Source organism: Ochotona princeps, chromosome 5 (genome assembly GCF_030435755.1).
Source record: "Ochotona princeps isolate mOchPri1 chromosome 5, mOchPri1.hap1, whole genome shotgun sequence".
NCBI lineage: Eukaryota > Metazoa > Chordata > Mammalia > Lagomorpha > Ochotonidae > Ochotona > Ochotona princeps.
This window is the reverse complement of record NC_080836.1, coordinates 79,864,370-79,877,136: the sequence shown is the minus strand read 5'-3', so window position 1 is coordinate 79,877,136 and position 12,767 is coordinate 79,864,370. Positions and strand designations below refer to the sequence as shown.

At 38.3% G+C, this 12,767-nt stretch overlaps 1 protein-coding gene across 1 annotated transcript in view; it reads right to left on the bottom strand.

Moving 5' to 3' along the window:
* The window catches only part of PARD3B (par-3 family cell polarity regulator beta), a 1,014,759-nt gene that overhangs the window by 357,647 nt on the left and 644,345 nt on the right, over positions 1-12,767 (bottom strand). Inside the window, exon 16 of the mRNA XM_004576910.3 lies at positions 4,199-4,243. Coding sequence (XP_004576967.2) covers positions 4,199-4,243 — 45 coding nt within the window. The remainder of the gene's footprint in view (positions 1-4,198; positions 4,244-12,767) is intronic.

Below are 12,767 nucleotides of genomic sequence, written 5' to 3'. Positions count from 1 at the left end.
TCGACACTGCCCTAGCTTTGCTAATCCCCAGCAAGCACACGTTTCAAGGCCCAGGTTCTGAATTTCTCTGTGAGTCCATTGTGTTAGGCGGCTGGAAAGCACCCTCCACAGAGAGATTGCCCCTAGACTTTCAACCAGCACTTGCTGCTTAATTGATAAACTTGTCTCAGAAAGGGTCTGAACTTACTGCCAACCATTACTTTCACAGACTTGCCTGTTTTACAGCTATACAGACAGGTGTTTGAGAATATAAGAAATTAAAACAGGAATAGGAAAGCTTTTGAGTCCATTTTGGTAATTAATATGTCAGAGCTCATAAAGAAGAACTCATCAGCTTTCTTCAGCACTGCATCATCTTAAAGAGCCGGGTCAGCAAAGAGCCTCGAGTCAATACATGTTAAAACAGTTCCAAGCAGTAAATCAAAACAAAGCAGAGAGAGAGAGAGAGAGAGAGAGAGAGAAGATACACTTTGTAAAAAAGCAAAATTTATAATCACTTTCAGAATGATTCCACAGATGCATTAAATGATTGGATTAGGTGTCAGTACAGTACCATTACAAAATTAAAATTTTTTTCCTCAGGGATAATTTGTGATTCTGAAATCAACCAAAATTAAGCTGTAATTTTTAAAAATTCATGTTCCATTTGGTGTTATTTTCCCTGATTCTAGCGTTTCCCACAAGTGATGTTAAAATATTCTCTTATTTATAATACATTTTCCCCTCTCTGTTTATCTCCCCTCCTACACTACTTCTTGAATTTAAATTTATTCAGGGAGCAAGAAGACAGGGAAAGAAGTTAAAATAGTTTTGATCTTCAGGTCCTGGCGCAGGAGCCTAGTGGCTAAAGTCCTTGCCTTGCATGCACCACAATCCCATATAGACCCCACTTCTCATCCAGCTCCCTGCTGGTGTCCTGCGAAAGCAGTAGAGGATGGCCCAAAGCTTTGGGACCCTGCACCCACATGGGAGACCTGGAAGAGGCTCCGGGCTCCTGGCTTTGGATATGTTCAGCTCCAGCTGTTGCGGCCTCTTGGGGAGTGAATCAACAGACAGAAGATCTTCCTGTCTCTCCTCCTGTCTGTATAGCCTCTCTGCCACATGGGATTTTTCTTATAGGAACCAAACAAAAGGCCTTTTATGGATAATTTCTCCAAATAAATCATCCAGCCCATAGACACGTACACTCCTCCTGCCGTGAAAGAAGGTACTGTGAGATTGTAAATCAGAGTCAGGTCCTCTCTGCCTTGCCTGGGTAAAGAGATGCAATGCATTGGCCAAGAAGCTCCTGACTCAGGTTGTTGGAGAAATCTCAAGAATACAGGGATGATTTAAAAGGAGGGAGAGGGATACTGCACTTTGCATCAACAATGTTAGAAAGATTTATCTTACCTAGGGTTTTGATGTGATCTGGGTTCTGAGGAATCAACTATTTAAAGATTAAGCCAAGGAAAGGTGCCAAATACTATACTATCACAAATTTGGGAGTTACCCAAGCCAGACCAGCAGATGGAACTTGGCACGAAAGGGCTCTCCACATTCTAAGTAGCTGACTCAGAAGAAATTGTAACGCAAATGAATTTGATAAAATGCTCAAAATCATTCTGAATAAAATGATGGGTGATAGATTTAGGTCAAGACATAACACTTCATTTATCCTCATGATGGTCTTGAATATTCAGAGCTACATCCTCTTCTATAACTAAAGATAAGAGCGGATTATTCTCAGAAAAAAAAGGTATGTTTTTAGTCAAATATTATGAAGCTGGGACTCGAGGTTGGAAGAATGGTATTGTAACCCAATGACGAGATACGCCTTTTGGACACTGATGAGAACAAAAGTGATCACTGTTGTCCCTGAACTTTACCAGTTACAATACAACCAAGTAACGTTGTTAGCCGTACAGACAACAGTATCAGATTCATACGATGCTCCTTAGTGGGCAATTTTTTAGATGATTAAGTCCAAATCAGAATAGTCTTTATGCTTAAGAAAGCCCGAAGAGAAAATCTTGCGCATATGCGTTAGCACACATGAGAGTTTCAATTTATGTGAGAGATGTATTTCTGAGTATCGCAACTCAAAGTCTCCAAGCAGAATAAATGGCAAAGGGTTTATTATCGGGGTATATCCATTGATAAAGCTGGTTCTGTACTTTTTTTTTTTCAGATTTGTTTAAAGGATGCGCTCACTTGACATCACTCTGAAGTGCACAATCTTGGCCAATTTTTTGGCTCTCGTTGTTGCAGGATGTTTCTACGACAGGGTTAACCTGTCTTTAACTGCATGTCAGCATTGGCTCAGATCCTCAGTGAAAAACTCAGTGCTTCAGTGACAGGATCACAAAATATATACAAATATAATAACAATGTATGTTGGAATAGTGATATACTAGTAACAGTAGCTTTTATAATGGGATGTATTACAACTATATCATTCATGGTAAATAAGGACTTAACACCATTTCTATCTACCAGTTAAAGTCAGAATACTGTGTGAATTTTACAATTAACCTACTAGTAGTTCTAGCATTCTAGTATGTTTGATGTTTTTTTTTCCAACTTAGAAAGGTATTCCTTCAAACTGTATACTGTATCGATATTTTACATTATGCTACCTAAAAAATCATATCACCCTTATTTACCAGAAATATTATTGAAACATACTAAGATGATAACATTCAAAAAGACTGGGAATAGCTTTTCACAACCAGAGAACAACACATACACACTTGCACACTACAATTGACTAAGATGAACCTAAAGCTTGATTTCCTGGATAAAGCCAAGAAGTACATTCTTTTCACATTTTCAAAACACTAAATTGATACACATTCCCCCAAACTATTTCAACTTTTTGCCTTGGAGTCCATCCTTTGCCTAAGAAGGCTTTCATTTTCAGGTATTAATGTGTATAAAGGAAACATAGGCAGAACAATGTATTTCCTATCAAAATAATATAGGCTACCCTTGGGGTTCCTTGAGCATAAGAACTTCCTGCTCAGGCTCCTAAAAATATTTCCAGTAGTGGAGAATTTAGTGGCAGAGCATGATGCAAGCAAGCCACATGTGGCAATTTATCACTGCAACAGACATCTTTGCTTTCCCTGTGATCTAACCTCTTAGGCTCTTTATTAGCAGGAGCAGTGAAAAATACTAAGAGTTGTGAACCAGCCCTTCCCTGCTGTTATCACTAGAGAATCTGGAAAAAGAAGAAAAGAAAAAAAAATATCATAATCTTGCCCTGGAACATGATGGAAGTAATGAGGCATCAAGGCCACTTACTGCTGAAAACCTAATTGGCACATAAACACAGGCTCTGCGGGCTGACAGGAAAGACTCCTTTGTTTCAGAAATGTAGGCATGCCAACAAATCACAAGCCTCTCTGGCGAGCAGCGGCAAATGTATCAGCAAAATGGATGTCCTTCCCCTCCCCTCTCCCCCTGCAACCCAGAATGCACCTCCAGAAGGAAGGCATCACTGCAAAATTGGCTACCCTACTACCTTTAGGTGTCTTCAACTAGTGTGAATCAGTATTAATGAAGAACAAAATAATATCACCCGTGCTACTTGCCAATGAAGAAAAGTCTGCGATTGGAATGCAGGTACTTCCCATGTGGCAGATAGGGACTGGGACAGCCTTAGAGGCCCCAGCGGACTTCCTGGGAGACATTCAGCGGTCTAGACAGACCATGTTGCCATTCCTGCACAAGTCCCTTTGATGACAGGCAAAAAGATATTTCTTTCTAGAAATTAAAAATGATCTCTATTTTTCTTTCCTTTTAGGAATTAGAAATGATCACATGTATCTCTTACTCTGGAACTCTCAGCCTTCTGGCATTAATACAAACATCATCACGGGAAAGGATTTAGCACTTTCTTAGGATTCCTTTACATTCTCTTATGCACATTTTAAGTGTTCAGTTGGCATGCAGGTTTAATGTTTTTGGTTTCATGAGTGATTTTTTTTTGGAAACCTTTATTCTTTGCTCTCAAACATTTTGAGTCAGCATACATTATGCCGCTCTACACCCAGCCAAGCAATAATTCATCCTTGGAGAAGTCAGAGACATCTCACGTATTAATTACAAAGTCTTTCTGTGACCAGTGGATAGGAACACGTTCCAACTGCTACTAAAACACAGCCAGTGATTTCCAGGAAGGAGAATAAAAAGTTTGTTACAAGGAATTTCTTACCCGATTTGTGTCCAGCCAATGAATGAACTTTGCTTTCATCTGGCACTGAAGAGAAGAAATAAAAGAGACAATGATCAGATCTGCTTGTAAATCAGACATCTCTTGAATAACAAATACATATAGATTTATAATGAGCTAAATATTTGACTGGCAAAGATTGGGGAAATTTCTTCTCCTAGCCTATCCCACGATAGTTCATTTTTAGCAGTAGACATTTTAAAGACAGTTATAAAGAAACATATGCTTACTAGATCTGTATGTTGATGTAATATGGATTCAGGGATTTCACTAGTCAAAATAAAATAAAGCGGGAAAATAAAATAAAATTCTTTCTGAACCAATTTAAAAAACTAGACAAAATAGTAGACAAAAACATTCAATAGACTAGACATCAGGAAACCAAGAATGGTGATTTTCAAAAGATGGAAAATAAGGATAAAATGACTCCTATGAGGAAGGCCCCAACTGAGTGTCAGGTGAGGGTTTCTGGGTAATAGCATAGAGAGTGAAGAACACACAGGCAGAGCCCAGTAATATCCTTGGCTTCATGACACAGTGCTAGATTTCCAGGGAAACCAAGGAAGGTGGAGCAATCAGACAAGAGGGTGCTCTTCAGAAGACTTCTTTGTGTCTGAATTACCTCACGTACATAGCTGAAACCTCATGATTCAATGGGTGGAAGGAAATTAGTCTCAGAACTGGCAAAGGACCATTCAGGTTCCCATGACACAGTGAGAGGTGCTGAGTTGTAACAACCAGAATGAAAGAATTCATAATTCAAGGGCATCATTTATATTGAGATGGATCTTGGCTCAACAGAGGGGGGGAGTTATCCCCACATTAGTACAGCTTTGAGGAGACAGGTCACTTGGGAATGCACAAATTAAGAATGAAGAAATCGGTAAAATGGTAGAGTAACACTAGCTTCTAGGAATGGGTTGTGGTTATCACCATCCTGTAAACTTCCTAGGATAGCTTCTATAGAATTAATATTAGTTCTGTCTCAAAATTCTGTTTGTGGAATTCCATAGTGTAGCCATTTGGGGTGCAGTTTTGTTTGTGGGAAATATTTATTTACAAACTCATCTAAAATGGTGCTTTAACATTAATATCATGATGCCATCACATGAAAATTACTAGCCACTATCTCTCTAGAAACGAGGTGGGTGAATCCTGTATGGATTATCATTTCCACATTCCCTATGTTCCTATGTTACTGTGCAAAACTCTGGTGCTCAAGGTTTGAAGTTCTTTGGGGAGACTTTGCTAACAAGGAGAACCTCTTCCATTTTCTTCGAAACTGCATTGCTCTCAAGTAACATGATCTCCTTCTGCCCACAATGTTCACATTTAAATGATCCAGTTACATGCTCTTCCCACCCCCCCACCTTTTATTTCCTAAGCTATTTATTTATTTTCTACATAAGGGCACTACATGTCCATGCTTACTTTGTTTTAAGCTGCTTAGACAATCTTGTTAATTTTTGTTTGTTTGTTTTAATTTGCAGTCAAGGGTAAGTTAGAGAGTATATATTAGGAACTGAATAACAGCCAAATTCTACTTTTGCCTAGAAACCAACAATAAGATCCGTAGTATAACAATCAAGATGGCACAATAGGGTAAGGGCATGTTTAGACAGCTGGAGAATCATCAGTCAGGATGAAGCAGAGAGAGCACTTTCTAGGAAGTAGGAGAGAACATGCAGAAGACAAAGGGGCACCCGAGGACTGATCGATATGGGAAAGCAGCAGAGACAACGGTGTGGCGTCGCAGTGATCAAACATCCCAGTGGAAGTCAACCAGCAGTAATCTGAGCTCCACCTAAGTTCCACCGACAGCTGGAGCTCTATTAGCAGCCAAATGAGAAGGGGTGTTCACAGGGAGCACAGGAGGTAAACCCAGGGAAAGAACTGCCTGTCTTTCTGATTTGTTTGATTTTTTGACCAGGAGCAGAGACAGAGCAGCAGATTCCAAATAGGCAGTGTGGGAACAAGGTGCATTTCACAGTCCTGCCCCCACCAGAGCTGCATTGGGCACCATTTTGTATAGGGACGAAAAGGCTGTGGGCAAGACTGTGCATGCACTAAACTGGGATCTAACTCATTTCTGGCTCAGTGCACTGGACCAACATGAAATCCTACAGATTCCACCAAAATAGATCCGGGTAGTTCCCAGCCAATTGGCCAGCATATCCAAAACTCCACCAGTGGCACAAAAGGCGCCATTTTGTACAGTGTGTCAAAGGCTTTGAGACCAGAGGGACAACAGTGAGCTGCACATGCACTGAGCTGGGAGTGAACTCACTTCTGCCTCATGCATTGCACTGATCCCATAGGGAATATAATACCAACTTTGGCATCCGATTGGCTCTCAGACCTAACAGCCAGCAGGTTCTAGCAAAATCAGCACCACCAGCAATTAGTTATTTAGGACACTTGGTGTCTCCCTAATCCTGGGAACTGCCTGAACCAAAAGTAAGACAAAGGTTATACAGACAATGGTGCAGCCACAGCACAGTATCATAGGAAGTAGAGTAGTGAGCCAGGAGTTGGGGCTATGGAGACTATGGTGGATATCTAACACAAGACCAGACATGGAAGTTGCTGGAGGGAGTGGCACAAGTGGCTGGAAACAAAGAACTGGGTACCAAACACAATCAATGAAATTGAACTGTGGGTGGCACAACTTAGAAATCTGCCCTAAGGAAAAGAATCTTCCAGAATTAAAATGACTAAGAACAAAAGAAGAGACAGAGGCACAATGAACATTATTGCAAAGGAATAAAAGTCATTGCCAACCTCACAGTTAACTGGGGAATACATGGAGGAAATGGGGGATACAAAATTCAGAAATTTTATTATAAAGCTTGTTATCCACAACAAGAAGTACATAGAGGAGTTGGGGGGATTTAAGGAATATGTCACACAGGAAATAGCAATGCTGAAACAAAATTAAGCCTAATTATTAGAAATGAAGGGCACAATAAAGCAATTTTTAAAATTCAGTGGAAACTCTCCATAATAGAATGAATGAAGCAGAAGAAAGAATCTCAGAATTGGAAGATATTTCTTGCCACCAGGTGGAATGATCAAAAAGCTGGTAGCAAAGCTGGGTCAAGCTAAAAAAAGTATTCAAGAATTAAGAGACACTATTAAAAGGCCAAATATAAGAATTATGGCAGTTCCAGAAAGGGAAGCTGGGCTTAAAAATGCATTAAATGAAATAATTTTTAAAAATTTTCCTTAGTACGGATAAAGAATTGGGAAACAACCTCCAGGAGGGGCACAGAACTTCCAATTGAGTTGACCAAAAACAATCTTCACCATGACACATGATAATAAAGCTCTCATCAATGAAACATAAGGAAAACATCCTTATATGTGCACATGAAAAAGATCAACTTCCATATAGAGGATGGCAATTAAACTCACAGTTGACCTCTTACATTAAATTCTCTCATATTAAATTCTTCAGACTCATAGGTCATACAGGTCATGCAGTAGCATCATTTTATTTCAAGAAGGTACTTGATTTTCTTTTTCATTTCTTCAGAGACACATTAGTCTTTTAGTAACATGTTATTTAACTTAATGGGATTGTAAATTTCTATTTTTCTTCCTGTTGTTGATTTTGTTTTGTGGCTTTTCATTTAAGGGGATGTGTAGTAACTGTGTAATGGAGACTATCATATCCAGATGTGAGGATACAATGTAGTAAGCATCTCTACTTCCAGATCAAAGATGGACTCATCCCAAAACTTAAATACATCTTGGCAATAGGATGCTGGACTCTCTGAAACTGTCCATGCTCAAAATGATGGACTTATGACTGTTTATTAAGAACTGTAGTATTGTAACAATATAGGGGAAACCAGTGGGGGAGGTGGGGATTAGAGAAATCCCAAAGCTGATGGAATTGTATCAAATAATAATATTAATAATATTAATATTATGAGCAGAAAATAATGGAAATTAAAGAAGAGTGAAGATAAATAGTAGGTAGCATTTATTGAGCATTTTGAGGAATGAATTTAATCCTTGCAATGACTGGAAAAATGAGCATCACCCTCTAGGTCCAGAGGAAGAACCTGATGTGTTCCCTGTATGTGGGAGAGCCAAAGCTTTCCACAGCAGTCCTGAGAATCATAGAAAAGTTATATGAGAAGTTCCAAGAGCCAGACATAAGAAATACCCATTTGTTACAGCATCATTTTTGCTTCAATGTAGTGCTCTTAGTAAGAATATTCTTGTATGACCAATATTAAAAGATGCTAGTTATAACTTTGATATGTTCAGAACTCTACAACCCTAACAAATTCAATGTAAAATTCTCCGATTTCAGAGATTTGTGATATTCTTTTCAAATCTGAGTCCTAGTTTGGACACTTAACTTTTTTTTGCACAAGTTAGTTTAGCTTCTATGTGTCTCAGTCTCATTACATATAAAAGTTTGAAGATACTGTTTGCCGTAAAGCTTTGTGGTGAGAATGACATGTCTTAGTACTTAGTATGAGTTTAATACATATTACGTATCATCATCATCATTAATGGTAAACTAGGCAGAAACAGAACAACATGATAGCCAGTAATGGCATAAGTGTAGCTGATTCTCAGCATTACTAGGCAAGATACTAAAAGATTTTTTAACATCAACTTTCACATTAAACAAATAAGGGTAAATGTAGTGCATGGAAACTTGTGAAAACCAAAGGTAAAAACATACAAAAGTATTTGGATACATTACCACATATACAATTCTCAACAAAGGAACTTTTTAAAATTAGTAGATATAAATTTGATGCCAGTGGTGATGTATATGATTTCAGTTCATCAGTATTCTAAAGAAATAGGGGGAGGAAAAAAAAGTGAAAGCACCGTGCATTAACACTGCCACCTCATAGAGAATCCACTGGGAAATACTATCTCTTAGTTTCCCTGGATTCTAGCCTTTTTTTTTTTTTTTTTTTGCAATTGGAAAAAGGCAAAGAAATTGTGGTAGACTATGGGGTCTTTTTATATACAGCTATTCTGAAAAAATTGAGCCTCACAAAGGTCAGGCTTTTGTCATCGTTTTGTTTTTATCTTATTAAAAATCCAAGTTGATTTAAGGATTGCAAATTCCCTAGTCACATTAAGTTTAACAAGGACCTTCTTAACTTTTTGGCTGAATAATGTCTATTATTCCTAGTAGGAATACTTATCATTATTCTAATTGACAATTTGAAATTCTTTAGAACGCTAATAGAAGTTATTTTTATAAACACTGAGGAAAATCCAAATGGGTGATAGGCATAAAAATTAGAAGTCTTTCTCCAAAATATTCACTGACACAGATGACTATCTTTAGGACAGAAGATAAATGAATAAACATAATAGAAAAGAGAGGGAACTGTAATGACTTAATTAATAGAATACATTTTATTTAAAAGGTTAAATTTGGAACAATCATCTTTTATACACATGCTTAGCTCTGGGAAGCAATTTAAATAATAGTAGCAAATGAGAAAATGAGGTAAAATTACACACACTACCAAGTTTCCTTTTTAAGTGGCAAGTGTTATAATTAATACCCAACTCCCTTTATAACTGACATTACCTTAGAGCTGCTATTAAAGTTATCTCTTGGGGCTCAAACTTAAGTCTCGTAAGTTTCACTGCATAATATTTAGATGGTATGGTGATAGAAACTGTCGCAATATGAACCATGACAGGCTTATTATTATATATATAAAGACTTAGTTACAGAAAATGGCAATGAGTGGGCCTACTGTGGGAAGGGTTTTCCATTCCAAAATAGTGAAGTGGCAAAAGCGTCAAGCAACAGAGTGTTGATGGAGTAAGATTCCAAATGTCTTGTTCTGCTTCTGACGACAGATTCTTCCCAAGTTGCCAGAGCCTCTTACATTCCCTTTCTTTTCTCAGTTTTTATCAAGTTCTGGTACTACTTGATCTTGATTACCTTTTGACTATTCTAGTAACTGAAAACAATGCCAAAGACTTCAGTTATGGAGAGTTTAGTTAGAGCTGTCCCTCCAATAATAAACATTATTTAATACTTGCATGGCATTGTGGGTGTTCTCCTCCCGAGGTGTCTGCAGATATATTTGGATAACAGGATTTCTACTGTAACCTCACGCATCCTGACATTCAACACAAGATCGATGGACACTATTTGATTTAATTACAGTACTTAATAAAGAGGATACTTCTTGGCTTAGGTAATAGCTTATTTACCAGTGTGGCCTCTGATTCAGGAAGATTTGCTTGGGTATTGCAGCAGTTTGATCGTCTGCATTTCCAGTTCTCATGGTTACAGACCTTGAAAACTGATTTAAACTGCCCAAAACCCCAATGGTACCTTTGTAAAAAGGATGGATGCACAGATCATCTTTTCACTTAATTTGAATCCAATAGTAATAATGAAGCTATAATTTATGGATATATAATGTATAGAAAACATGTGTAAAAACATCCCCCTTAGAACTTGTTAGTGGCAAATGTTAAAGTGGCAAACATAATGTGCATTGGGACTCATTTACTTTTTTTTTCTTTGAGGGGGGAAATTCAACCCCCTTTATTCACTGGATGTTGGATACCCAGCATCCTCATGGATAGATCCTGAAGTCAGAAAACCAATACAGATATAACAGAGTTCAATGCGACTGCCAACAAATACGTACTTGATCTCTGCAGACTACTTCATTCACACAGCAGGGTGTACGTTCTTTTCTAATTCACGTGGAACATTAACCTTGAACACATGCTAGGCCGTTAAACACACTTTCACAAAACAAAACAAAAAAATCATACAATGTCCTCAAAAAATATTTATTAGAAATCTATTACACAATGCTACTCTGAAAGTCTTCAATACCTGGAGATTAAGTAAACTTTTAAATGACACCTGAATCAAAAAAGATATCGCAGATGAATTTTAAAACATGCTTGAGCTAAGTGAAATCAAAATATGTGGGATGATAAGAGCAGGGCTCAGTACGGAAATTTATGAACTGAATGCATTTTTTTTTAAATTGATAATTTATCATTTTTTATTTATTTATTTATTTTTAAAGATTTTTCATTGTTATTGGAAAGCCGGATATACAGAGAGGAGGAGAGACAGAGAGGAAGATCCCCCATCCGATGTTTCACTCCCCAAGTGAGCCGCAATGGGCCGGTACGCGCCGATCCGATGCCGGGAACCTGAAACCTCTTCCAGGTCTCCCATGTGGGTGCAGGGTCCCAAAGCCTTGGGCCGTCCTCGACTGCTTCCCCAGGCCACAAGCAGGGAGCTGGATGGGAAGTGGAGCTGCCAGGATCAGAACCGGCGCCCATATGGGATCCCGGGGCTTTTAAGGCGAGGACTTTAGCCGCTAGGCCATGCCGCCGGGCCCTTTTTTTTTTATTTCTTTTTTCTTTTTTTATTTATTTATTATTTTTAATTCATTAATTACATTGTATTATGTGACACAGTTTCATAGGTACTTGGATTCTCCCCACCCCTCCCCAAACCCTCCCACCATGGTGGATTCCTCCACCTTGTTGCATAACCATAGTTCAAGTTCAGCTGAGATTCCACCATTGCAAGCATAACCAAACACAGAGTCCAGCATCTTATTGTCCAGTCAAGTTCAACGGCTTCTTAGGTATACCCTCTCTGGTCTGAAGACAGAGCCCTGAAGACAGAGCCCTAAACCACTGCTGGTGGTGCTGCAGGCCGGTACAGCCTCTATGGGAATCAGTATGGAGAACATTCAAACAACTCAAAATCAACATACCGTATGATCCAGCAATAGCACTCCTAGGAATATCCAGAACACTTGTTTTATGAGAAACCAACATGCACTCCTATGTTCATAGCAGCACAATCAGTAATTGCAAAAACATGGAAGCAGCCAAAATGCCCATCAGCAGACGACAATTGGATAAGAAAGCTATGGTTCATCTACTCCATGGAATACTACTCAGCTATTAAAAAAAACAAAATGCAGTTCTTTGTGGCCAAATGGGCCAAAGTGGAAACCATAATGCTAAGGGAAATGAGCCAATCCCAAAAGGTTAAATACCACATGTTTGCCTTAATTTCAGGTGACATGATGTTATGTATAACATGTTATGTTATGTATGTTATATGTTGCGTATAAACTAAAATTGAAATGTCAATGAGGTGGTCACAGAAGGTGGTTAAGAACTCGCATTTACTTTTAACATATTGGTTACTCACTACTATGTCAATTAATTCCATAATGATGTAAATTTTTGCTGATGGTATGTTGGAGCTTTTAATTGATCGGGATGATACTCTGCTGGGACACATTTACTTTAATTCAGTGATCACTTAGAGTGTTTGATTCTTTTGTCAAGCCTTCTTGTATGCTTCAAGTGAATTCTCGATGGGGGAATACAATCCCCTTGCTTATTGATGGTATTTGATATGCATTTTATAACATAATTGACTGTTAGAGACTATACTTGCTTAATAAAAATTTGCAAAATAGTGGCTGATTTGGGGACTTAATGAACCCCATATGCTCTTCTCATGCTCGCAGAAGATGGTATTTTGCTAATA